This window comes from Convolutriloba macropyga, chromosome 6 (genome assembly GCF_964194025.1).
Source record: "Convolutriloba macropyga chromosome 6, txConMacr16.3, whole genome shotgun sequence".
NCBI classification, from domain to species: Eukaryota; Metazoa; Xenacoelomorpha; order Acoela; family Convolutidae; genus Convolutriloba; species Convolutriloba macropyga.
The window spans coordinates 65880389-65907158 of record NC_134473.1 but is presented as its reverse complement, the minus strand read 5'-3'; the positions used below and the strand labels follow the sequence as shown (position 1 = coordinate 65907158).

General features: G+C 34.8%; 2 protein-coding genes across 2 annotated transcripts in view; one reads left to right on the top strand and one right to left on the bottom strand.

Annotated features, from left to right (window-relative positions):
- The window catches only part of LOC142341379 (neuronal acetylcholine receptor subunit alpha-3-like), a 134645-nt gene extending 133607 nt beyond the window's left edge, over positions 1–1038 (top strand). The window contains exon 7 of the mRNA XM_075392307.1: positions 347–1038. Within this exon, the coding sequence (XP_075248422.1) occupies positions 347–932 (586 nt within the window). The 3' untranslated portion in view covers positions 933–1038. The remainder of the gene's footprint in view (positions 1–346) is intronic.
- A 16-nt stretch (positions 1039–1054) lies between these two features.
- The window catches only part of LOC142340526 (uncharacterized), a 118819-nt gene continuing 93103 nt past the window's right edge, over positions 1055–26770 (bottom strand). Inside the window, exons 19-24 of the mRNA XM_075391086.1 lie at positions 24991–25143; positions 16027–16152; positions 15448–15601; positions 7705–7923; positions 2059–2140; positions 1055–1714 (exon numbers count right to left, since the gene is read on the bottom strand). Coding sequence (XP_075247201.1) covers positions 1645–1714; positions 2059–2140; positions 7705–7923; positions 15448–15601; positions 16027–16152; positions 24991–25143 — 804 coding nt within the window. The 3' untranslated portion in view covers positions 1055–1644. The remainder of the gene's footprint in view (positions 1715–2058; positions 2141–7704; positions 7924–15447; positions 15602–16026; positions 16153–24990; positions 25144–26770) is intronic.

The window sequence follows — 26770 nt, the reverse complement described above, 5'->3', positions numbered from 1 at the left end:
TGAAAAAAGTTGTTTTATTCGGCACTACATGGTTATTATATGGTTAAGCTTAACAATCCGATTTTTCTTTCACCCAGCGCTAAATTAAAGGGTTATTCAACGTCCAAATTATTAACTACAGTACATTGTAGTTGCACTGGGAGCTTCTGTTCGTCTTGCTTGAAAAACTATGCCAGAGACATATTCAATGACTTTTATTGAATGCAATAGTTTGACTAAAAAAAACGTTTTCGACTTTCGCGCAAAGACTATTTTGTTGGATGTTTTCGCTGGATGTCCGGATAACTAGCGCTTTAAATGGTCATCGCAACTTCGGAAAAAATCCCAGCTACTGTTTTGTTTTCAGACATCCACAAAACAACAACGCCAGCAGATTGGCTAATCCCAGAACAAGACCAGCCAATCAGAGGCCACCATCCAACACACCGACCAGTTACATCTACTCGCACTTACCCTCTGACGTCACAAACACCAACTCCCCACGAACAGCAAAAAGAGGCTTTTTAGCCAACACAGAACAACAAGTGCGCCAAGCCGAAAGCTGGACCAACATGCACGCCGAAAACGGGCAAACAGCCGAAAGTTCTTTTGAAAATCGCAATCACAGTAACCCCGAAAGTCCATTGACAAACGACTGCAGCAGCGGTTCTCGTTTATGCAATAACTGCTGCTCAGTTGTCGAAAGGACATTGACTAGTTTGTCGCAGTTAGCCGAAGTGATTTCGGCTAAAGAGATGGCAGATGAAAAAGCGGTCAGTGACAGTGATATTGAATGTGAACAAATTGTGCAAGAATGGACGTTGATAGCGAGTGTTCTGGATCGGATCCTGGCAATTGGATATTTGGTTGTGAACACAACTGTGACTATTTTGTGCTTCCTACCGTATTATTCTTCAGACACAAGCGGGGAGAAGGAGTGGAAAGTCGAATAAAACAAAGAAAAAAGCGATAATTCAAAATTGAATTATAATATAATAAGTAGTTTCTATCGACTATATTAGTTTTGTAACCTTGAAGAATTGATTTAATTTTCAGACACTTTTTATTCAGCAAAACGATTCAGAGAAATTTTATTCAGAGTAACTTGGATTTCATTTTCAGAGCAAAATTATTGCGGAGTTCAATTTATTCAGAGTAACGGCTAAAACATCAATTTTTACAATATACACATACTCAACTATGATTAAACTATTTATCATATTTACAGTATTTAAAAAATCTAATTTACAATATTTTCTTATTTTTTTACCAAACTTGTTTAGTTCGCAGTGATTATGGAACTTTTATCGTGTATCTAAAAAATTTCTGACGAAGTTGCTTTATTAGCACTTAAAAGTTAATGCAACTCACGGTTCGCAAAATGCAAAATGCTGAAAAAATATTGTCACTAGTTTCCACAAAACGCAAAAATTTCAGAAATTTTGCCTTTTCGGGCAATGGTAACGTAATGAATGCCTGATTAAGACTTTGTCAAGTCGTTCACGATTGAAACTTTTCGTCGGGTCTTCAAATAAAAATTCTGATAAAAATTCTGCCTCATCACATCTTGCACTATAAAAATTCCGGAGCTATTAGGGTAATTTGTGCTGTTGTTTTTCGAAAGTTGTTCAACTTCATTTCTTTCTATTTATGAACATTCGTTCTCTATTTTCGTGACCCGGTAGCTTTATCGATGCTTGCTTGCATGTTTCGCATCACTCGACTTCGTTCACGCCTGAAAAAATTCACAGCTCAAACTCAGATTAAGTTTCAAAGTTTCTTAATATACTACTTTAAAGTTGAGCTGAAATCAAAATCTCAATCGGCAATAGTTGCAACTTTGCAGCCATTTTGCTGAATTTTTTTGCTGATATCGATTATCATTGAATCTATCTGATTATTACATGAATTTTTACTGAACTTCCACTGAATTAATACTGATCGTCACTGTACATTGAAATGTAGGCTGATCAGCATTGACGGCAACACCAAAATTTCTCATTGATAATTAACTGCTTTTCACTCAAAAGCTTGACTGTAGCAGATCAGACAAGTTAGAAACAGTTTTCGTCTACTTACTGAGAGAAATTTCCAGCCATTTTGAGGAGGACATCGGCAGCTATGATTGGGTTTTTGTTGGACACAACTTTAATCTTCAGCCCTGAAATGCACGAAAACTGAAAACTGCACCAAAATATAATTCAAATTTTTTTGCTTGTAACTGTTCTCAATTAACACTAGTTTTATTACTGGTTGTAGTAAAGAATTCAGATCTCCTTATAAACGGTTAATTATGAATTCAAAAAGTTCTGATTAACCTCATCGCATGACAATAAAAGGCTGATCGCAACGTGAATCTTTCTCATTCTCTCTTCATTCGCATTCGAAAAAAAAACAATTTTTTGAAAATAAATTCATAAATGTTTACTGAAAAACTTGAAAAACCCATATTTTAAGGCATCATCATTAAAAAGTTAGCTGATTAAACAAAAGCATTAGAAAATATCTGGCTCATCTCATATCCGGTACAAAATACGGTCCACATAAAATCTCTCCCCCCCCCCCCACCCCAAATTGTCAGAGAGGTGCAAAATTTCCAATTCTAATTCCCTCGTCTCTTCACTCCAATGCATATTTCACAAAAATAACTAAAAAAATACTAACAACTTGTTAGAGCAACTCCAAGACAAAACTAAAATCTACATGAATACAACCCAAAAACATAGCCAGTAAACAGCCGGAAAAACTACGAAAGAATAGATTTACGTGTCGAATAATAGAGATAGAAACAGATACAGATAGAAGTTAAAAAAGTAAAGGACGCCGCTCGAAAAACTATGTAAAATACATTCAGCAATAAATTAATTAAGCTTTTTAAAATTCATTGTCCAGAAGCCTTTTCGTTAGTGACCTTTATTACACATACCAGTTCCTTTGACCTTAACTAATATTAAAAAAACGCAATTTTTGAAGTGCCAAAGTCATTATATTGAGTGCGGTAAGTCACGTGTGATCAAAATCTAATCACAAACATAGCCGGCAGATTGCCGGAATAGCTGCCAAAAAGACTTGCGTGCCGGAAAAAAAATGGAAAAAGATACAGAAGTGGGTTGATAATAGTTATCGCCGCCGCCTATAAAACTTACAAGTTTATTTCAAAGGAGGTTGTTTTTGGGTGCAAAAAAAAGTTTCCCTGTCGCGTCTCGAACCGCCGATCTCCGGATTAACAGACAGTCGCCTTAACCACTCGGCTGTCGGACCATACAATCTGTTTTCTTACAGTCAACTTTGTTTTAGGAACAGATTCTGTTTCTGAATAAGCGCAATTTAGGTCACGCAGAAAGCGTGAAATCAAGCGCGAAAAAGCCATTTAAGCAGTGACGAGACAGAATGTTCTAGAACAAATGTAAAACGAAAATAAAGCGTCAGACGACGAAACAAAAAAAAACCAAGAGCACCGCAATATAGCTACGCTCAGCTTACAGCTTCGCAGCTATAAAAATCAGCTAAAAACGTTGGCTAAAGAGAACGAGAAATGCCAACATGCACTCAAATGCCGTTCGTGAGAGGACGAAGCCACTTATAAAATTTGAATTTTTCATCTTTGCTGTGTGAACAAATGTAAAGCGAAAGAGTGTCAGACGACGAAACAAAAAACATAGCCGGAAGAATTCCGAAACGACTCGAAGTTGTAATCCTCCGAAAGATCTGGCTTTTCAATTAGTTCGGATCTCTGTGCAGAACGCAATAATGCTGAAAAACAACAGTTTTTAGTCGAAGAACAAATGAAATATGGTCAGAAAAAAAACATGAAAAATTAGAAACACTCAATTCATATTTCATTTAGTACAAGTACACATACAACGGAAAACCGTGTTTTCACGCGATGACAACTAGATATCTAAAAACAAAATACCAGCAAGCCTTAATGAGCTCACAAACAACTATACCTTTGAAGAAAAGGAGAAAAATAAGAAAAAAATTCTGCAAGATTTCTCTATTTCTTGTCAAATTGCATAGAAAGAGGCAACACTGTAGTAAAAGCAACTTGAATCATTTGTAGTATACAGAGCCTACAGGCATGAGGCTTTAATTCAATTAATAATAAATTCAATCAAACAAAAGTATGGGGAAAAAATCGCGTTAAGACTAACAATCAGCAAAATTGAAAAACCTTCAACGTAACCATCAAAGAGACAAAAGAAAGAGGCAAAAAACGTTTGAAATCAAATTTAATACACCGGAAAAATTCATAGAAATTTATTGTCATTCAAAATTCTTAACGGCATTTCAAGCAAATTTTCAAGCCGCGCTATATCAAATGAAATCGATTGCAAACAAAACAAAAAAAATTTCAGAAAAAGACTAAAATTATTAAATTTTATTAACTTGAAAAGCAGTACTGATTAGAACAATACATCCCGGAAAATTGAAAGACTGATACATGCTAGAACCCGGAGAATAATTACAGAAACAAAAACCAATAAAAAACACTGACCAACGTTGGAAAAATTGCTGTCGAACGACGGGCGGCGCAACTTAATTCAGGGGCTGTCGCCTACATAAAATTCTCTTTAAGAATGAAAAAGCGTAGGCGAACGTAGGATTCGAACCCCGAACTCACGATTATGATTCCGTCACCTATACGGAGGTAGTAACCACTCGGCTATCAGGGCCTTGTCAAGGTTTTGTTTGAATAAAACTTTATTTCGGAGTGAGAACAATTAAAACCACTAAAAAATCAAGAAGTGTGTGAAAAAGTGAATTGAGAAGTCAAAGATTATTCTAGAAGAAAAACGCAAAACGGTCAAGCAAAAATTTGCATTAAAAAAGACACATGATTACAATTATTGGTTCTCATTCGAAAGCAATCATCAGTGATCTCAGTAATAACTGAATGAGTTTGTAGCTTTTTTTTACAAAATATGAAAAATTCTTTGAATGAACCAAATACTGCACGTAAATAAAGGGGAAATGTTGCTCAGAAATCATATTTAAATTTCAAAGTGTGCGTGGAAGGCGATCTGTTAACAATGGCAACTCAAGATTTTCATTCAAAAATTGACAATTAATTTATTTAAAAACTTTAATATTTTTTTGGATAACAAATTGGTCGGAAATGGAGATTTCATGCAAACTATTGCTTGAAAGATAGGTTATTAATAGTAAAGCACTTTCCCTTGTTTCCAAAACTGTCAGAGAAGAAAACATTTTTGACCTAATATTTCCCCGAGGAAACTTTATCGGCGGTTCAATATTCAATAAAATAATTTGTTTGCAGCTGAGCAACTTTAGGGGGTAAAAATAGCTCTAATGTTATATGAAATTATTGAAAAAATAACATTCAATGATTCTCAAATTCTCAATAGTGGTCCATATTGGCAACTGAACAACAGGTTTTTAGCTGTTTTACAAAATACGTACATTTAGTTTAAAACCGTTGAAAACTAACAGCAACAACAAAATTTTCATATGAGAGAAGAATAATTTTCCAACTTGCTCTGTTATGAGAAAAAGCAAAAATCTAAAACCGTCAAGAGCAAAAACGCCGAATGTCCATAAAAAGGCTTACAAAAATTGAGCGTCTAATTTCCCCTTTCAAAGAGCAGTTAAAGAGCAGAAATGAAACGAAAACCCAATTCATTTGAATCACATTCAAGCTCAATAAATTATCGCCCCATTAATTAAGTTAAATAAAAGATCCGGGTGATTTTGATGAAGAACAGTTCTGCCGAAAACAAACATTCTAGCAAAAAGTGTGACAAATAAACAAAAACCGATTGCACCAATTTCCGATTGAATACGGCACGGAAACAAAAAACATTCTAGCTTGGGGATAAAATTTTTAAACAAAAACTCAATTAGGCAAAAGCAACTTCTGTAGAAGTTGAGCGAAAATTTTTATATTAGTTTTTGTTTTAGTTAGGCAAAACGATTAAAAGGGGGCTCTTGAAAATCCACCTGACAAAATAAAACATAGCCGGCAGATTGCCGGAAAAAAGCCGCAATAGACGCTTGTGGCGTTACATGAATTGAAACAACTATAGAAATAAAATAGACAGATCGACCACCAGTCCTTTTTGGGTTAGCTAGACTTTTTGGGTTAGCTTTGGACTGTCATTTTTATGAGACACATAAGCTCTATAAGGAGAAAGCCCTAATAGGGCTTTTCAAAATTAAGATCTTTTCCGTTTGTGCCCCCTCAGCTTAGTGGGCGCATATTATTTGCACCCCCCAGATGCACGTGCAATATTTGGGGTGGAGGCACAAACGGAAAAGATCCCAAAATTAATTCAAGATTCCCGAAAACTCAAGATTCTAATATTCAAGAATTAGGGCATATGTTTGGCACTACTTAGATGCACACAATTGACCTTTAATAAGTAAATGTTCATAAAAATTAAAGTCTCATAAGTGAGCTCAGAAGTCATTTTTTTTAGTGAGGTAAGTCATTGAAAAAGTCAATTCCAAGAAGTCACGGTAAGACGAAACAAAAATCTGTTAGATGAAGTAAAAAACATAGCAAGACAAGACCTGACGTACAATTCAAAGAATTTTCATTGACTAAACAGAAAATTAGACCTAGAACGGACTACGAATGGATTGGAAAAACCATTTAGAAAAAAATTTTTGTTCAAACACCGTATTCTCACTACTTTAAAATTAGAGCGAAAAAATTTCTCGCCGCAAAACCACTCGCTTTTTCGCTCCATTTCCTGTTTCGGCGTGACCAAAATCACTACTCTAATTTGACTTCAAAAATCATGAAAATCTGAACAGATCTTAACAAAAACATAGCAGGACAAGTCCTGACGTAAAATTCAAAGAATTTTCATTGACTAAACAGAAAACTAGACCTAGAAGTGACTATGAATGGATTGGGAAAACCGTTTAGAAAAAATCTTATCCAAAAAATTGAAAAAAAAACAGTAAAAAATCAAAGTGAAATTGCCGCATATGAACAAAAAAACCACTAGCGAGAAAGCGAATTTTTGTTCAAACACCGTTTTTTCAATCCACTTTAAATTGAGAGCGAAAAAATTTTACGCCGCAAAATCACTCGCTTTTTCGCTCTACTTCCTGTTTCGGTGTGACCAAAATCACTACCATCACGACCAAAATCATGAAAATGTGTGAACAGATCTTAAAAAAAAGACAGCGCCCCAATACAATTCAAATTCTTTGAATTGTAAAAAAAAATTAGGAGCGCTATAATAGCCGCCTAGAATTGAGGACGCGGCTATTAAATAGTCGAATTTTCCAAATTTTTATAAATCCGGGTAGAAAACGAGCATCATCGAGGGGAAGGGGAATATCACAGAAGTTATGGAAGATAATTAATTTTTTATGTGGGTTTTGAACTCATTTGCAACAAAATCTGTTCAGATCTCTCATGTTCTATAATTTTCACTTCCGCTTTTAGATCAAAACGCCGCCAGAACAAAAACAACTTCCGGTAAAAACTATATTTTTCTATAGCTGTAATCTGACTCGATAGGGCAAAATCGGTACAGTTTACTGGCATCTTGGATTAAGGGAGAAATAATTTGGTGATGGTGGAAAAAAAAATTGTTGAATGCGTAGCACTTATGGAAGAATTGCCATTTTTAGCGGCAAGTTATTATTTTCAAACACAATTCTTACAGAAATTTACCGCAATTATTCAATTTTCAGTTGTAAATTGGACATGATCCTCCACCCGGATATAAAAAAGAAAGAAGATACCTTTGGGGTATTCAGCCTGTCTGTCATTCCTATCCTGTTGTGCAAACATCCTTTTGGCAGTCTCAAATGAATCCAGAAGCTCAAGATAAGCAGTGATGTGAACTAATGTCTCGAACAGGACACTCTTTCCCCCACTGGCAACTGCAGCCACCGAGGCATCTCCGGTTAACAAGGCAGTGGTGTTTCCAGACGGGTCAGATTGACCTTCTAGGAGTTTAGCTAGAAAAATGACAAGACTTCCAATCGACTTTATTATTGAGTATTGCAACCAGTTTACTTCAGAGCTCGTCAAAAAGGTGGTCAAATCCCCTAGATCACAATTTTTCTCAAAATCGCGACAAATATAGGCCTCTTATAAAAAAATCTTTAACTAAAATCACCAATTGAAAGAAAAGCCATCCGAGAACTTATTTTTCCCTAACTTAAGAAAACTTGCCGCAAGGGAGTGCAAATAGCTGCAATTCGATTACACTAGCATACAGATAAAGTCAAGCAAAAAAGTCTTCAGCATCAGGAAAGGAAATAAGGAAAACATAACCGGCAAATTGCCGGAAAATAGCCGCCGTTGTCCTGCTTGACTTGACGCACATTGAGATTGAAGCATATTCGGTTAGACTCTAAAATTAAACTTAATTCAACTTCTAAACTGAAGGCTATTACGCATAATACTAACGCCAGCTATCAATAGCTTCAATGAACTTTGATAACCTACTGCATTATGACTTAATGACCGGGCTTTATATGTTAATACTGTTTCTTTTGATTTTGCTCTTTTGACTTTGACCGTTTTCACTTCATTACGTAATTCAATACTTGAGAGAAAGTAAAATCCATTCAGTTGAAAAAGTGAGTGAAGTAAGCAAGAAGTGACTATCGTGACTTATGTAAAACGAAAAACGTGATCAAAAGGTAAAACGAATCAAAAAACCTAGCATGACAGGTCCTGACCTACAATTCAAAGAATTTTCATTGACGAAACAAAAAAAAGACTTAGGATGGACAATGAATGGATTTGAAAAACTTTTAGAAAAAGCAAAAAAAAATTGAAAAGTAAAAATCAGAGTCAAATTGCCGCATCGAACAAAAAATTACAATCGGGAAAACGATTTTTTGTTCAAACGCCGTTTTTTCACTAGACTTTAAAATTCGAGTGAAAAAATTCACGCCGCAAAACCACTCACTTTTTCGCTTCACTTCCTGTTTCGGCGTGACCAAAATCACGACTCCAATTTGACACACTACTACGAAGATGCCTTCGCCAAAAAATCAGCCTGTCAAATTTCTAGTTTCTGATTGCAGTGAGCCACAAACTAGAAAGAAAACCATCCTAATTGAATAAAAAAAAACAAAATTTAACTAAAAAGTAATTTAAACAAAAAAACCAATTAATTTTTCAATTTGTACAGACAAGTACAAATACAAAGGGAAAACAATATTTCAACTAATCGAGACAAATAAACTGCTCACATAAATTCAGAAAAGCCGGAAAAAGCACAAAAACATCTCCGATTTTCAAAAAAGCGAAAAACTAGGAAATTTAAAAATTTAACAACTTTTCGCAGCTTTTCTTGTCGCAATTCGCAGAAAAGAATTGAAATATTGTTTTCCCTTTGAATTTTTACCTGTCTGTACAATTTGAAAAATTAATTGGTGGTTTTTTTGTTCAAATTACTTTTTAAACAATTAATTTAAAGTAATTTAAACAAAAAACCAATTAATTTTTCAATTTATACAGACAAGTACAAATTCAAAAGAAAAACAATATTTCAACTAATTGAGACAAATAAACTGCTCACATAAATTCAGAAAAGCCGCTAAAAGCACAAAAACATCTCTGATTTTCAAAAAAGCGAAAATCTAGGAAATTTAGAAAAAAATTTAACAATTTTTTGCAACTTTTCTTGTCGCAATTCGCAAAAATGAATTGCTTGGTACCAAAGAACCTGTACTTAAATTGTAATAGAAACTTTGCACGAGCATTAAGCTTAAATTCATTTACAAGTAACAGCAATAAAATACAACAATGTGCCAAAAATGGCTAAAATAGCCTTAAAACCAGATAATTAGTTGAAAAACATTCAAATTAGCTTAAAACTCCCTTTAATTACCAAAAACCTTCGAAACGCTATCAAAACAACCTTAAAACTATAAGTTTAGTCCGAAATAAACTCTTACACAACATAAAAGTTTCAAACAACAAAAAACGCTTGAAAAAGCCGACCGAAAAAAAAAGTAACTCGCTTAGCCAAAATTTTTCTATGCCTACATTTCCAGCTCTGATTCAAAAGAAGGCATGAACAAAAAACGACTCTCTCTTTTCTCCGCTCTTCGAATTTATTCACTGAAACAACTTTTACAAACTTAATTTTCTCCCTGAACTTCCGGTTTTCTTGCTTGGTCACTTAACAAAAAAAACAGAAAAACATAGAGCCTCTTCGAGTCTTAGAAAACGCAGAAAACCAAAGCCTCTTCGACTCTTGAAAAGACAGTGTCTAAATAATAGCTGTTGAGATGCTGACGTTGGGTATTGAAAACGGAAAAGCAGAACTGACAGCTTGGCTTGTTAATTTCTAATTCTTGTTATTCTGATTGGTTAAATTTTGAGTAAGAAGGAATAGAGTTCTCCTCTAAAAAAGAGCCAATAACACGTAAAGTCAAAGTATAGACGTTTCATATGGATAGCATTAGAGAGCAGGTTGAGTATCGGGTCAAGTGCAATTTATTGACTTTGATTACCTGAATGTATAAAAATTTAAACAAAATAAAACGAAAAAAGAGGTCAGTTATTGAATGAGCTAGGTCAAAACATTATTGCTTAAATGACCTAAAATCTGAAGACCAAGAGAGTCGAAATGACGCCACGAACACCTACTCAATTGCTGAGCAGAAAGAGTCATTGAAAATTCAAAATTGTCGAAAAAACATCGACCAAAAATGAGACTTAAATACCTAACCGGAAGACTCCAAAGTTAATCACAAAAGATGACTGATAAAAAACAAAAAGATATATAAATGCAGTATTTTTGTGCAGTCGTTTTCGTAAATTTTATGTCTTTTATTCAGTCTTTTATTGTAAGTTTTATGTTCGGGATGAAGTTACATTATTCGGGGAGAATAGTTGGCCAAATGTTTCACTATTTTTAAATTATTATCCGTTCTGAACGACAATAGTTTTCAAATTGAAAAGTAGCGAAACAAAATCGATGGTAGTCATGAAAAAGCTTCTACGGTTTCAATTATTTAGAAGTCAGTTTCAACTTTATCCACAAATGAGCATGACTTATATCTGCTAATTTGACTTGACGTCAAATATACGTTGGTTGAGAATTGAGTTGTCGCATAGATAAATAATTACACAATTTTTTCATTTGCTTTTTCGGAATTCATTAGACGATTGACTTTTGATATTCGTCAATACTGTTTCAATCCATTGACAACTAGATACGTTAAAAAACATTGCCTAATATATAACATAACGGACTAATGTCGGGCAAATTGCTCTCAAACGACTGTCGAGCAGTTGGCTTCGTCATTAGCTAGCTAGTGTTTAATAAGGCTACCTTAGATGAATTGACGGGGCACGCGGTGAGCACGGGGGGTGAAGAAACTCTAAGAATCTCATATGCTGCAGGAGCATGTAACAAATTTTGTTTTAGAGCAATTATTAACAAATAGCAACACAATGGCAAAAAACTGATTCAATCCGGAACGCTGTCAAAAAGCAGTGTGTCGCAAAGTTGATACAGACTGACGCTAAGTTTTGCAAAAAAATAGATACCGTTATACAGATGCAATAAGCTCGACTGGGGAAAGCATTCCAAGTGTTTACTTTAAGGACAACTGTAAATTCAGAACCATCAAAATAAACGTGAGAAAATGACAAATTTTCAGAACAGAAAGTAAAAAAGTAATTTTAATAATCAAATATTAGTTGTCTAAAAAATATCGCAAAATTTCTGAGTAGGCATCTTAATGGCATATTATTTAGCTTTAATTACTTAATCATTCCTTATTTACCCCAAAACCAATCCGATTGTCCGTCCTCAAGTTGATTTTAGAGATCGAGACTCACGTAAATTAAAATTGAGAAAAATCATGTTAGATCGAAAAACTTCGGTGATACGCTTATCCTGGATGAAGTAGAGAGACTGCTTGCTTACCTATACGTACGAATAAATGATATTTTATTTAAACAAACGTTTGTTAGCGGTAAAGGTACTCAAAAGATTTTGTCATCCTCTAAAAATAGAGTACAAATTAGATAGCAAAAACTGGTAGCTTTAGTTTAAATTCAATTTGATTCATATAATCTGATATTAATAGTAAATTATAAACTGAAGTTGGACCAGAACATTTTGCTTCTAAATTTTGCCATCCACTAGTCTTCTGTCGCAGAAATTGTCGGTAGTAGAGTTTGTCGGTAGTAGAGTTGTAGTTTGCCAACTACACATGGCAATACAAACAAAAATTATTTTTTTGAGCAAATGACGCAACTTGTTTTCTAAAGCTCAGAATTAAATATGATCTTTACAACCAATCAAATTATCTTTAAGAATTCGCTCTCGTTTCTTATTGGTTTCTAGTCATCACGTCTATCGTCTCTCGTGCAATTCGTTCTGATAACATTTAGAAAAAAAAACTTTTACCACAAAATGATCATCAAGAGTAGGGATCAAAATTTACTGCTACACGAGCGTCTTTGCTAGGAAAATTGTTGAGCCATTGCCCCGCTCAAAAAGCATTGCTTAAGTTGATAAAAAAAATTTTATGGTCCTTTGTTCAATTGGTTTCTTCAATAGTTTATAAAGGAAATGATTGCTTATGAAATCAAGCCACATAAGACATTTGGATAGACTGTCATGACAAATTAGCCAGTTGTGTATTTCAATTTGCAGGTTGCAATTGCGTATGTAAAACTATTTCTAACTATAGCTTCACTAACTAGCAGTTTCGGGCGTTAAAAACGCTGAACTAAAAATGAGTTTGGAAAAAATTATTATAAAAATTTCAGAAAAGATTTCCCTGCTATTGCTTCAAGCTATGATTAAACCGACAAATGTCGGAAGAATCGCTCTTAAACGACAGGTGAGGCAATTTAATTCAGGGGCTGTAGCCTAGATCAATTTTTCTTCATTGGTGCAAAAATCCCTTCCCCCGCCTGGATTCGAACCACTGACCTGCCGCACCGTTACCCCCAACACTTCCAACTGCTCCATCAGAACCTTATTCCTGATGTGCTGCAACCAATTTATATTAGCAACAAGCTTTACTTCGGAGTGAGAGCAATTGAGAATACTCAGAAATAAACGAAAGCGTGAAAAAGTCACTTGAGAAGTCAAAGACTGTTCTAGAAGAAAAGCGCAAAATTGTCAAGCAAAAAAGTTGCATAAAAAAGACCCACACGTTTACAATAAATGCTATGAACTTCATTCAAGATAAATTAAACAACTACAAAAACAACACAAAAACTTGGTTTAAAAAAAACTAAAATTGTAATTAATGTCAGAACCGAAAGATCAAGATTTGAATATTACAAAGAAACAAGTGCTGAAGCAAAATTTAGAACGCACAAAAAATTGAACTTCAATTTAATCGCCACCGTTTTCGTTTAAAACTACTTCGGGATGGGCGCTAGTGAAAATTGCAGACGTATCAAAATACAGAAATATTTTCCATGTTATAAACTATTTTCCACGTTCCACGTTCGATGATGATAGATTCTTATCCTGATCCTCGTGCTGCTGAGGCATGGCCACATGCGGTGTGGTAAATTACAGAATCTAGAATTAGGCAATATCAATCTTAGGTTAATTGAACGCACAGATTGCAATGTTTAACATTTCTCCAACAACCAGTTTTGTTAATAGTTCTGTATTTTGGTACGTCTAGTTGTAGAGACGTCACCTTCGAGATGCATGATTTATTAAATGTTCGCCAGGCAAACTGACGAACATAGCCGGCAGATCGCCGGAAAATAGCCACGATAGACGCTTGTGGCCTTCCACGAATTGAAACAACTAAAGAAATAAGATAGACAGATCGACCACCAGTCCTTTCTTAGACCACTAGACTTTGTGGGTTAGATTCGGACTGTCAATTTTATGACCTATACGGACCCCCAAGTGCAAGTTCTATTTTCTTACATGGTAACGTGCTATATAAAACAACATAATCTGTAATTGGGGGTTATAAGAGACACGGGGGGGCGACACAGAATAGATCCGGAAAAAGCCCTAAAAGAGCTTTTTCAAAATTTCTATTCGAAATTAAAAACTCGAGACTAATAATACTCAAGAATTAGGGCATATAAATTTGGCACTACTTAGATGCACACTATTGATCTTTAACTAGTAAATGTTCAAAAATTTTGAAGTTCCATAAGTGAGTTCAGAAGTCATTTTTTTGAGCGAGGTAAGTCACACAATTGACTTAAAAACAGATATAACGTCACGTACACAAATTTTAACTGCAAAGTAGTAGAAGCCACTGAACTGAAGTCATCGAAAAAGTCAATTCCAAGAAGTCAGGTCGTAAGAATCATCGATGGAGACGACGAATTTAAAAAACATAGCAGGACAAGTCCTGATGTACAATTCAAAAATTTTTCATTGACTAAAAAGAAAACTAGACCGAGAACGGACTATTAAAGGATTGGGAAAACCATTTAGAAAAAAATCCGATCAAAAAATCGAAAAAAAACAGTAAAAATCAAAGTGAAATTGCCGCATAAGAACAAAAAACCGCTAGCGAGAAAACGAATTTTTGTTCAAACACCGTTTTCCCACTCTACTTTAAAATTAGAGCGAAAAAAATTAACTCCGCAAAACCACTCTCTTTATCGCTCCATTTCCTGTTTCGGCGTGACCAAAATCACTACTCCAATTTGACTTCAAAAATCATGAAAATTTGTGAACAGATCTTAAAAAAAAGACAGCGCCCCAATACAAATCAAATTCTTTGAATTGTAAAAAACCACGATGTCCCCAATAACAGCCGTTATCGCTTCGCGGCTATTAATAACAACTCAACTTCAAAAAAGTTCTCAACTTCAATAAATTGAAGGTGTTGTTCTATATGCAGTAACAACATTAACACAAATAGAAGCAGCTGAACCGCTTCCTAACACTGAAAAAAAATTTGTTTTCACTTGCACGTGTGAACAATCTGATGCAGTTTTTTTGCTGATGATCTATCAGTAGCCAAATAAGAGACAGGGCTAGTCACTGAAAATTACATATACTTTGTTATACTCTACTTCATACATACTTTTTGCATAGATTATAAACATAAACCGACTAACGCTGGACGACTTGCGCTCGAGAGACTGGCGTGGCGATGTATTTTAGAGGGGGGTATAGGCTACAGAAACTTCTATCGGTGACCTTAATCACTATGCAACACGGATCATGTCCATTACTCGCTCACAGACGCCATTATTTTTGCAACAGCCTTAATTTCTGAATGCTCGCCATTTCATTCACTCAAAAAATCAATAAGTCAAGCGTGAAAAAGTCACTCGAGAAGTGAAATCTAAAGAATGTTCTGGAAAAAACGGTCGATCAAAAATTTAACATAAAAGGACTAACAGGTTTACATTAATTGCTTCAAGCTTCGCTCGAGGTCAATTAAAAGAGTAAAAATATCAATTATAGATTGATGAATGACATTTTCTACTGGGCAATATGGAAACAGAAAATAGAACGCACAAACAGCATAATTGAATCAAAACAATTAAAATGTTACCTCGTTGAATGGCAGCCTTTGCAGCCTGAGTGAATAGACGCTGTCTAAGTTGTGTAGAGTGCATGTGAACCATGTCATTGAGAGCTATAGCATATTCCATCTCACTCATCACTCCTGCCTCCACTGCAGGGAACTGGCACAGTCTGATCTCACTCTGAACAGAGAAAACATAACAGAGAACAGAGGCTATTTAACACTGGTACAGTCGTATATCACTCTGAACAGAGAAAGTTATATAGCAGAGAACAGAGACAATGACTATTTAACACTGACACAGACTGATCTCACTCTGAACAGAAGAGTACAGAGCAGGAGCAATGCCATAGCCAAGAAGTTGAAACAATTAGTAAAAGGGACTGTCGAAAGTTGAAGCTGTCTGATCTCACTCTGAACCGAGAAAAACGTATGTATCAGAGAACAGAAGTAGAGACTGTTTGAAACTGACACAGTCTGATCTTACTCTGAACAGAAAAAGCACAGAACAGGATGCCATCGCAAATGACCAAAAATGACGGCCTCGATAGCTATCGTGAGAAATTAGTGTCTTTTAATAGCTATGAGTGTAGGTGCTATACTAACATGACTGATTCTTGGATCCTTGTGCTTGAGAGTGAGGTAGAACAAAAAGTGCATCACCAACTCCCCGCTGAGACTGTTCTTACTGAAGGAGACATAATCCAACACAAAGTTATCACATTCTTCGCTCTTAACACAACACGTGATCAAAGTACACCCCCCCCCCCCTTGAAACGAAACTTGATAGCCTTGATAAGATACATACTTAATCATGAATAATCTTGCCAAGATCTTGCCATGGCCAGATAATATGCAGATATATACGAACTTGCAAGTTCTTTGAAGGCGTATCAAGTTTCGATACACTGGGACAACATATGATCAAAACATAAAACATAAGCGCCTAACACAGCTACGAATTGGAGCCGAACGGGCGTAGAGCCAAATAGGAAAAAATGGGAATCAGAGCCGAATGCTTAAAATTTGATTGGCCAATTAATCTGATTGGCTTAAATTAAGTAAAACAAATGTAAGAAATGGAGAGAATTAATTAGATGTTGTCGCTTCATTATCTATGGTGTGTGGTCGGGTTGCGCTCCACTCGGGCTCTCGTTACGCTATTTGGTAATTACTTTTTTTACAAAATATTGCCTCTAGTAATGAGGCAATATTTGAGGCAACGCTATTTGGTAATTACTTTTTGAGGCAACGCTATTTGGTAATTACTTTTTTACAAAATATTGCCTCAAGTAATGAGTTTAGACCAACCAATCAGAGCACGGGAAATAATCGGCCTTAAATCTTATTTTAGGGCATTTCTGCTCTTCGACCGCCCGGCTCTACCGGCGTCCTACCTGACTAATGTCGGGTAATCGCTCTTAAACTACTGACGAGCATCTGGCATAGATGAGAAAGTTTTTCATCCAGCAATACAATTATGCAACATGACCTTGTGGATACAAGAAATACCTTCCATTGCGAGATAGCACACAGTTCATTATGCAGAATATGGCAGCACCGAAAATCGCGCTTTACAGTCTTCAAAATTAAAAACTTAGCCGGAAAATTGCCGGAAAATAGCCGTCTTAATAGACGCACATCGGGGTTGAAAAAGAAAAAGAAGAGATAAAAATTAACAGAATTTGTTTTTAAGTGTGAAAAAGATTTCTAAATTGGTGCGCAGTTTCAGTTAAAACTCTAAATTATATTTAATTTAACTTCTAAACTAAAGGCTATTAAGCTAAATGCGAATACCAGCTAGTAATCGTTCAGACTTTATCGGTTCATCCGGTTTCTTTTGATTTTGCTCTTTTTAAAAAATTTTGTTTCAACATATTTACTACATTGCGTAATTCAATGAGCAAAGCAATTTAAAACAAATTCAGTCAAAACAGTGAGTGACGTAAATCAGGAGTCAAACGTGAAAATCGTAACGTATGTAAAGCGAAAAACATGATCAAAAGGTAAAGCGAGTTTTAAAAACAACAAGCAGAGATATTAACCGTTGAATCAACAAAAGTCTGAGACTTCTTGATACTGAGGCTCAGTTACCTAATGATGAAAATGAGCAAAAAGGAGTGTTGAAAAAGTCATTAAAACAATTAGCTATTAACTGAAATCTTTAAATATGTTCAATTAAACCTCTATAGGAAACAATTCCGACCTGTCATCAGGTATATGTCGTCTCACAATGAAAAGAAACAACAAACTGCGGCAAAAATTTAAAAATTTCCACTAAATTTTGCGAGAGCTGCGTCTCAGCCCATAAAGGCATAAACTTTTCAACAAAAACATTTAACAAAATCAGTTACGCAATTTTTCAACGCTGTGCATTTCTTCAACTATGCATTAGTTCAATTGTACCTGTCCATAGTGTGATAATTTGACAAAGAAGCAAAAACCTAAAAAAATGCTCAAAAATCTTATTTTTTTTGGAAAACTCGTAATATTATAACCAGGAATCCGTTAGTTTAAAAAAATCGTTATCGGCATCAATTTATAACTCACAAGAAACAATTTTCGGCCTGTTTTTACCGAGACTACGCTACAAGTTGAGAGAAACAAGGCAAAATAGTTGCAAAGATCAAAAAGTAACAGACGTTTTCTTAAAACCATATTCAAAGTCATAAGAGACATTAGAAAAAAACTTTAAGCTTTGTCTAGTGTCACGTGTACCTCAAAAAGATGCCAAGCAAATCTCTGATTGGGGAGATTAAGTCATCAACCTACCAGAGAGCTTAACAAATGAAAGCAAAACAAAAGAAGTCAAAAAAATTTCATGTTTGAAACTTTGTCAAAGCCATAAACACAATGAGCTTAGCTCTGAAACCATAATACATGTTCGTTAAGACTGTTTTTGGGTAAATAGTATCTGTCAATAATTAAGCCTTGATTTGAAAGCCTCGTCAGTAAATTAAAAACTATAAATACGGAAATAATTTGAAAAAGGCCGCGCACCAATTAAATCTAAAACATATTTTACTGTAAGGACCCATGGTGAGATCGAGACAAGCTCTGATATTGTTGCGTTTCTAAGAAAACAGATAACTCCTCCAAATTGTTCCGAAAGAGATCAATTTTTAGACAAAATTTTTCATTATATCAAAAGTAATTATGCATTTTCTATAATTATCGAGTTTAAATTTGCAAAAAAGGCAAAGTACTAAATCCAGAAGACTCTTAAATCAAGCGGGGTTACAACTAGCTCTCTTTTTGAATTTAAGAAGATTATGTCCGCATTTTTCAGTTCTCTACATCCAGCAAACTTAAATAAAGTGGGCTAAAAAGCAAATTTGGCGCCAATTTTGATGACAAAAGTCTCAATCTTTTTTAAATTAAATGGAACAACCAAGCAACCTTCTTCTATGTTTAAAAATAAAACCAACAAGACTAAAGTTAACAATTTTAAAATCTTAGCAAAAATCACGAAAATTTGGACAAAAATTACGGGAATTGTGAACAAAAGCATCGTAATTCCGTCGCATGTTCACAAAATTTAAAATCTCTAGAACTCCCTGTAAAAAACGAAATTCAAAAAAAATCCTTTGAATTGCATATTCTAAGCTGGAGTGGCTTTCTATGAATACCGCTCACAACTCTCTACGATAAATATAACGATCGGCCAAAATTGACTGAACAAAAAAACTAACTGAGTATACATCTACCCACCCTAAAGAGGATCAGAGCAACAAAATTTGATCCCATCTTAACGCTACTAAGAACTTGAAATTTGCATTAGATAAAACGTACACATAAAAAGACGATGAAACGATTCTAATGGCAAAACGTCTCAATAGCTGGAACCACAGCCAAGTTAGAACAAAAATAAAAAAACATACCCGGCAGATAGCCGGAAAATAGCCGCTTATTGATTCCAATAAGCATGATTGGGATTGAAAGAATAGAAGATATTGAAAAAAAAGGTTTTTGTACAAAATTATTTTTTAAGTCCGATTTATTTTGACGGCATTTCGTAGTTGAACATACTTGTGTTTCTTAGGGAGAGGCTACAGGGGCTACTATCAATACCAATTAGCATTAGAGATGGTAACTAAGACTTATAGGAACGATGTTCAAATAGCGGGCATCTAAAATTGGTCTTTATGGGTTTATACCGTTTCTATTTCGGACTTCAATTTTTTATACTGACTCTGTTCATTTTATGCTGAGCAACTGATGTTCAAATTCACTTTTAGCAGAAGAACAGAAGAGTGAAACTGGCCTAGAGAAGTCAAAAAGATTTCACGCAAAATGTCGAAAAAGCGGCAAAATGAGGTAAAGCGAAACATTTTTTTTATTCGACGAAGTAAAAAACATAACAGGACAAGTCCTGAAATACAATTCAAAGAATTGAATAAAAAACTCGGAGGGACTCTACCTGAGCAGCAGATCAATTGAACAATGCAAGCCAGAACACAAACAAAATCAAATAAATGAGAAACTAAAAGAATCTATTTCTGACTTCGATTTTTTTATACTGCATCTCTTCTTCTTTAATTGCTTTGCTGAGCAGCTGCTGTTTAAAAGGACTTTGAGCAGAATGACAGAAGACTGAAACCAGCCTAGAGAAGTCAAAAAGATTTCACGTAAAATGTCGAAAAAGCGGCAAAATGGTAAAGCGAAAAAAAGTTCGTTGAAGTAAAAAAAAAATAGGAGCGCTATAATAGCCGGCTGAGAAGATGAGGGCGGCTATTAAAAAAACAAATTTAACTTGCAGATTACCAAAAAAGCCGCAATAGCTTCGTAGATCTGCAGACTCAAAAAGCTAGCGAAAACAGACCACAACAAAAAATTCTTTTCAATAAATGCTGAGGTGTTAGATTTTCATTAAGAAAACAAAAAAACTTACTGCTGTTTCTATTAGCTGTTCTCAAATAACCTTCAATTTGAGTAAAACACTCATTTGACCTCATCTCTTTGAATTAAAACGTCAATTTCAAAGTGAAGAAGTCCTTTTTGAGTAAGAGGTAAGTCACATGTGGCCAAAAACTTAATCAGGAGAATGAGAAGATCTCTCCAATAAGAACGGAAAAATGACGTCACGCACGCAAATCAGTTGATATTGCATGAACGAATGAAAAAGCAGAACTGAAGTGGCTGTGACGTCATATGGTCGTAAAAAAAATCTTGCCGACAAAATAAAAAACATAGCAAGAAGAATTCCAGAACCAACTCTAGTCATCGGAACTTTACAAAAAATTTTACTTAAAGCCGAAACCAAAACTTTTTCTCCGAAAAGAGTATATTTTTAATTCAATAGATTTGATCATGAAAATTTGGCAAAACGTAGACCGCTGTCGCAACAAGAGATTTGAGCGTTGATATCAGTGGAAAAAGTAAAAATAAAAACACAAAAAAAAAAAATAAAAAAAATATGAGAAACAAAACTAAATTGAAGCAGAAAACAAATACATTTCATTATTTAGCATTAGACGCTTAGAAAAACAACAAGCCCTCCTCCTGTACGAATATAGGAATTAAAAATCGAGTTCAAAGATTTTAAACTGATTTACAAAAATGTCAAAAGAATTTTAAAATTGCACTAATGAATACATTTTCACTGAATTTTAAACACACAACGCCAAAAAATTACTATTAAAATAAAACAAAAAGAAAACCCCTGAGAGTGCAGAAACTATTTTTTAAACTCAAAAATACAAACAAAAACTGGCAAAATCAGGTTATCATAAAATACAAAGATACATCACGTTAAAAACCACTCAAGGCATGAAAAATCAAAAGGTACTTATTGTATGCAATGGTTTTCGAAAATAAGTTGTGAAATTAGTTCCCATTATACACTTGAAACGAATTGTCAGGCTCTCAAAAAAACTGGTATTAATTTCAAGAGGGTTTCATATTAAATCGGCACCGAATAAAAATTTTTTCCACTAAAAACCAAATTACAACCAAAAATGGGCTAATTGGACGAAAAACCGCTACAAGACGGTTATCTCATAAACGATTTTCGAAATCGAAAAGTCATTCACTGATCGCAGCGCATGATTAAAAAAAAATTCTCTCGCTCAGCAAAAATCTGGGCAAAAATGTAAGTAAGTAAGTAAGTAAGTAAGTAAGTAAGTAAGTGAGTGAGTGAGTGAGTGAGTGAGTGAGTGAGTAAGTAAGTAAGTAAGTATGTATGTATGTATGTATGTATGTATGTGCGTGTGTGTGTGTGTGCGTGCGTGTGTATGTATGTGTGTGTGTGTGCGCGTGTGTGTGTGTGTGTATGTATGTATGTATGTATGTATTTATGTATGTATGTATGTATGTATGTATGTATGTATGTATGTATGTATGTATGTATGTATGTATGTATGAATGTATGAATGTATGTATGTATGTATGTATGTATGTATGTATGTATGTTTGTATGTATGTATGTATTTATGTATGTATTTATGTATGTATTTATGTATGTATTTATGTATGTATTTATGTATGTATGTATGTATGTATGTATGTGCGTGTGTGTGTGTGTGCGTATGTATGTATGTGTGTGTGCGTGTGTGTGTGTATATATGTATGTATGTATGTATGTATGTATGTATGTATGTATGGATGGATGGATGTATTTATTTATTTATGTATGTATGTATGTATGTAGGTATGGCAGCTTCTCTCATTTTCGCTTTTAGTTCAAAATGCTGCATGAACAAACTAAAGTAAAAAAAAACAAAAGTTCCTGTAAAAAACAAAAGACCGATAGAAAACTAATACGCCTCTTCGAGTAGTAAAAAAAACCAAGAGAAGGCCAATATTAACCTCAACTAACGCTTTGCGGCTATTAACAAAAATTCACTAAATGGTTTTTGTTCCGAATATCTGTTGTCACCCGAAAATCTTTTTGATACATTGTGGATATTCGACAAACCGATATCTACAATTCCATTTTTTTGGATGATTGACTTTGGACAGACTCAACGTACATGCATTAGTTTCAGGGACAGTCAAAATTCCAGTGAAAAACTCATTGATGAAAAAAGCACATTCCCACTATAAACAGTATCCCCTGTAAAAAATCACTGCAGGAAAAAAGATGACCTTTGTGAAATTCCTTTTAAACTATTTCAAAATTGGCAAAACAAAGGAAGGTTCAAAGCAGCTTTATTTTTCTTAACAGCAGAAAAATTTTTCCTCCAAGTGTTCATTTCACAATTACTTCATCCCGGTTAATTTATCTATTGTCTATTTTAGCGCTTCCAAGCCAAAGTGATATACAAAATCAGTATTTGAGAAATCGAGCCAGTTTGAAATTATGCCGCAAATTTTCTTCATCTACTTTTCTTTTTCTAAGTAAATTTTAAGAACAGGTGGACCGCGCCTTTTATCAACCGACAAAATTTTTCGCTATATGCAGTGCTCTGCATATTTATCGATTAAAATCTACCAATCGAATTACATAAAACCAAAAATTGTAATTTGGAACGTTAGCGTTTTAAATCATCGACACTTCATTTTTTTATCAAAAATGAGTCATAAAGCCTCCAAAATTGTCCGAAATTTTCAACATGAAAACAAGAGATTTTTTTTGGACCTCAGATCTAGGAGGAGAAACTATCGAGTTTATGGTAGCAAACAAAAACAAATACCATGAGAGTATTTGTACTCATAGCAAGCAGATCGTTCAATATTATTTAGATGTCTTCATCAATTTGATCTAGTCAGTTTTTTACTACTAAAAAAGACTTTCTCTCCACTTAAGCTCAGAAATGAAGATAAGAATTTCTAAATACGAACAGTAGACATTAAAGTTTTCCAGGAGTTCTGAGATCTGCTAAAAAACATTGTACTTAATCAACTTGACGATATACACTTGACTTGGTAACAAATTTAAAGCCATGAAAACATTTATATGTAGAAATTTAAAAAAGGTAATCTAAAAAGGTAGAATTAAAAAAAGGTAATACAAACATGCTAAAAATCAACCAGTTGTTAGACATATAAAGTTAAATTTTAAGAAATCGAATTACAAGATTGAGGTCAAATCACCAAAGTGAAAAACATATCGCTCAAATTCCAAGAGAACTTGATTTAACAGTTACAACAGCTTCTCCACTTAATCAGAGGAGCAACCTATGATCATAAGTTTATTGAAATGAAAAATAAAAATGATTCAAAAACATTAACCATCTAATTGGATGAATTGCTCTCAAACGACTGGTGGGGGGCAAAAAATTAGTGCACATTGTAAAAATTTGCTCATCAACAAAACTCGGACCATTAACTGTTACAAAAAATTTGTTTGATATCATCGTAAATATCAGACAAAATTGTTAATTTCTAGTTTTGGCTCTTGAAATAGCCTTGGATCTTGTCGATTTGTTTCATTATAAATCCATCATGATCAATTATCGTAACGGTTACGACTCCGCCCGCGTCGAGACAGGAAGGCTATTTGCAAAAGATTCCAAAGATTCCAGAAATTTGATACAAAAATCCATCAGACATAACTCCTCCATTTAAACTTCAAGGCGAAAATATGCCATCGCGCAAATTTACGGAGCACGATTTTTAATGTTTTTTTGTGTTAATCTTTTGAAAAAGTACCTAACTATTTTAAATTATTTGTCAGCAATGTTTATCAGCATTAAATGTATAAACAATAGACTATCTTTTAAAATCAAATTTTTGTCTTCTTGATTTTTTTGACTATTTCAAAGTTACAATCCACACAAGTTATTCAGTGCCTGTTAGATCTCATTGAAAACAATACTTATATCTTATGGTGCTTGTGCACAAATCTCAATTTTGAACTATAATATATATACTAGCAGGCCCACAAACGCATCACAAGTATATGAGGGGGAGAGAAAGAAACGTAGAAAAAAAGATGAAGGACTAGAGAAAAAAGGAAACGAAGATATAAGTGACAAAAAGCAAAGAAATTAAGAAGGGAAAAAGACAACAAAATCCCCAATTCTTTATCCCAGTACACTATGCATCCTTTTCTTCCCGTACTCGGGCTCGAACCCATGCTCCTCGTTTCACAGCCCCAGTTCTAGTCCTTCATGCTACCGACGCCTGTTGATGTCCATCGGTAGTGGCTACATACACAAAAATTTGTTCAATGGCTTTTTTGTCTCGCTTGTTTTTGCTAAGCTGTATGCTTAATGAGCAAAAAAACATTTGCAGATCAGGCACTTAAGCATGGTCGTGTAGGCTGTATGTTTAAGGATCTTTAAAACATGTGAACACACACACACACACGCGCGCGCGCACGCACGCACACACACACACACACGCACGCACACACACGCGCAAACACGCACACACACACGCACAGACACACACGCACGCACACACACACACACGCACGCACACACGCACGCACACACACATACACACGCACGCACACACACACACACAACGTTATGCACCCCTTCCCCCCACCCACAGAGCACGTGTCATTACACTGTAAATCATTATGTAAAAACAAGGCAGGGGCGTCTGGTTTGCGGCGGGGGTGCAAATAATATGCACCCACTAAGCTGGGGGCACAAACAAAAACGACCCGAAAAAATTTACAGGTAGGAATTGAAATGCGACGTGCAGGAACCAGTAGAGGTCATCTAGGGAATTCCACTGTACTGCCTTGACAAGCTGTCCCAAGTAGATTAGAGTTCTCAGACTTGAGAAGTCCAGCTCACCAGCCAGACACTGGACAAACGTCAGCAACACCTGCAGAGACGAACTATGATAAGCTTACAAATCTTAAACTGATTCCCACAACCCCGATAGGTATTGAAAGAACAGCAAAAAGTGATAGCAAAAGTGGATCTAAAAACTGATTGATGTAAGATTTTTTTAAATGCAAACTATTATGATTTCATTTCGTTGTTAGACATAATCCTGTTACTTAATGAGAAGATACAGGGGCTAGTATCAATACCAATCAGCATTCGAGATGGTAACTGTAATTAATAAGAAAAAACTTCAAGTAGCGGGCATCTGAAATTAGGCTTTATGGGTCTATCTCGTTTTTATTTCGGACTTCAATTTTTTATACTGACTCTGTTCATTTTATGCTGAGCAACTGATGTTCAAATTCACAATTTCCTGTTTTGGTATTGACTCTGTTCATTAGAGATTGCTCTGTTTAGCAACTGAAGTTTAAAAGCGCTTTGACCAGAATGAGCAAAGAATGAAAACTAGCCTGACGAAGTCAAGAAGATTTCACGCAAAATGCCGAAGAAATAAAAAACAACATAGCAGGACAAGTCCTGAATTACAATCCAAAGAATTGATTTAGCTTTGACCTCACAAAAAAGTAAGCTGTGTTAGATGTCCAATGAGAAAAATTAGTTTGACACCATTGAGATTAAGCTATTTTACCACAAGAACAAAAAACAAGCAAGACTAAGAAACCTGTCATTAACGAGGTTAAGTGATAAGACAGCAATAACTTCGATATATACTTGCAAAACTCAAAAATTCACTAATAATTGTTTTTAATAAACGGGCGGCGTATAGGTCAAAGAAAGCAATAGCTATGAATTGAAAAGATTTAAAACAAAAAAAAAGCTTTTTAAAACCAATGAAAACGGTCAAAAATGAGATAAAGATATAAGATAATAAACTTAACAACAAGAACAAGCTCAAAAATTCTATAAAACTCAAAGATTCTATAATATTCTTGAAAACAATTGATGCTCAAGTCATAGAAGGCATCAACTTTGAACAGAAACAATTTAGTCAACTGACATAACCCCTATTAGCAACCTATGAGGCCTGTTATTAATGAGAATAAACGATAAGACAATAAAAATTACAAAAGTTCAACAAAAACTCAGAACAAATTTTTGAGAACGAGTAGTGTCGAAGTCATGAAAATTATTAAGCTATTAACTCGGACCATTAATCAGGTTCTTAAGCGCCTCATTATCAACCAATGAGACCTGTCATTGATGATACTAAGTGATAATACAACAAAAATAATTTTTGAAAGTGGGCAAAATCAAATATTCTTTAATTTTGACAAAAAAGTGTTCAGGTCATAAAAAGTTTCAGCTGCCACTTTATGAATTCTAGCAATTTCAGCTAGGCGCAATTAGAACACACACACACACACACACACACACACACACACACACACACACACACTAAGCTGGGGGCACAAACAAAAACGACCCGAAAAAATTTACAGGTAGGAATTGAAATGCGACGTGCAGAACCAGTAGAGGTCATCTAGGGAATTCCACTGTACTGCCTTGACAAACTGTCCCAAGTAGATTAGAGTTTTCAGACTTGAGAAATCCAGCTCACCAGCCAGACACTGGACAAACGTCAGCAACACCTGCAGAGACGA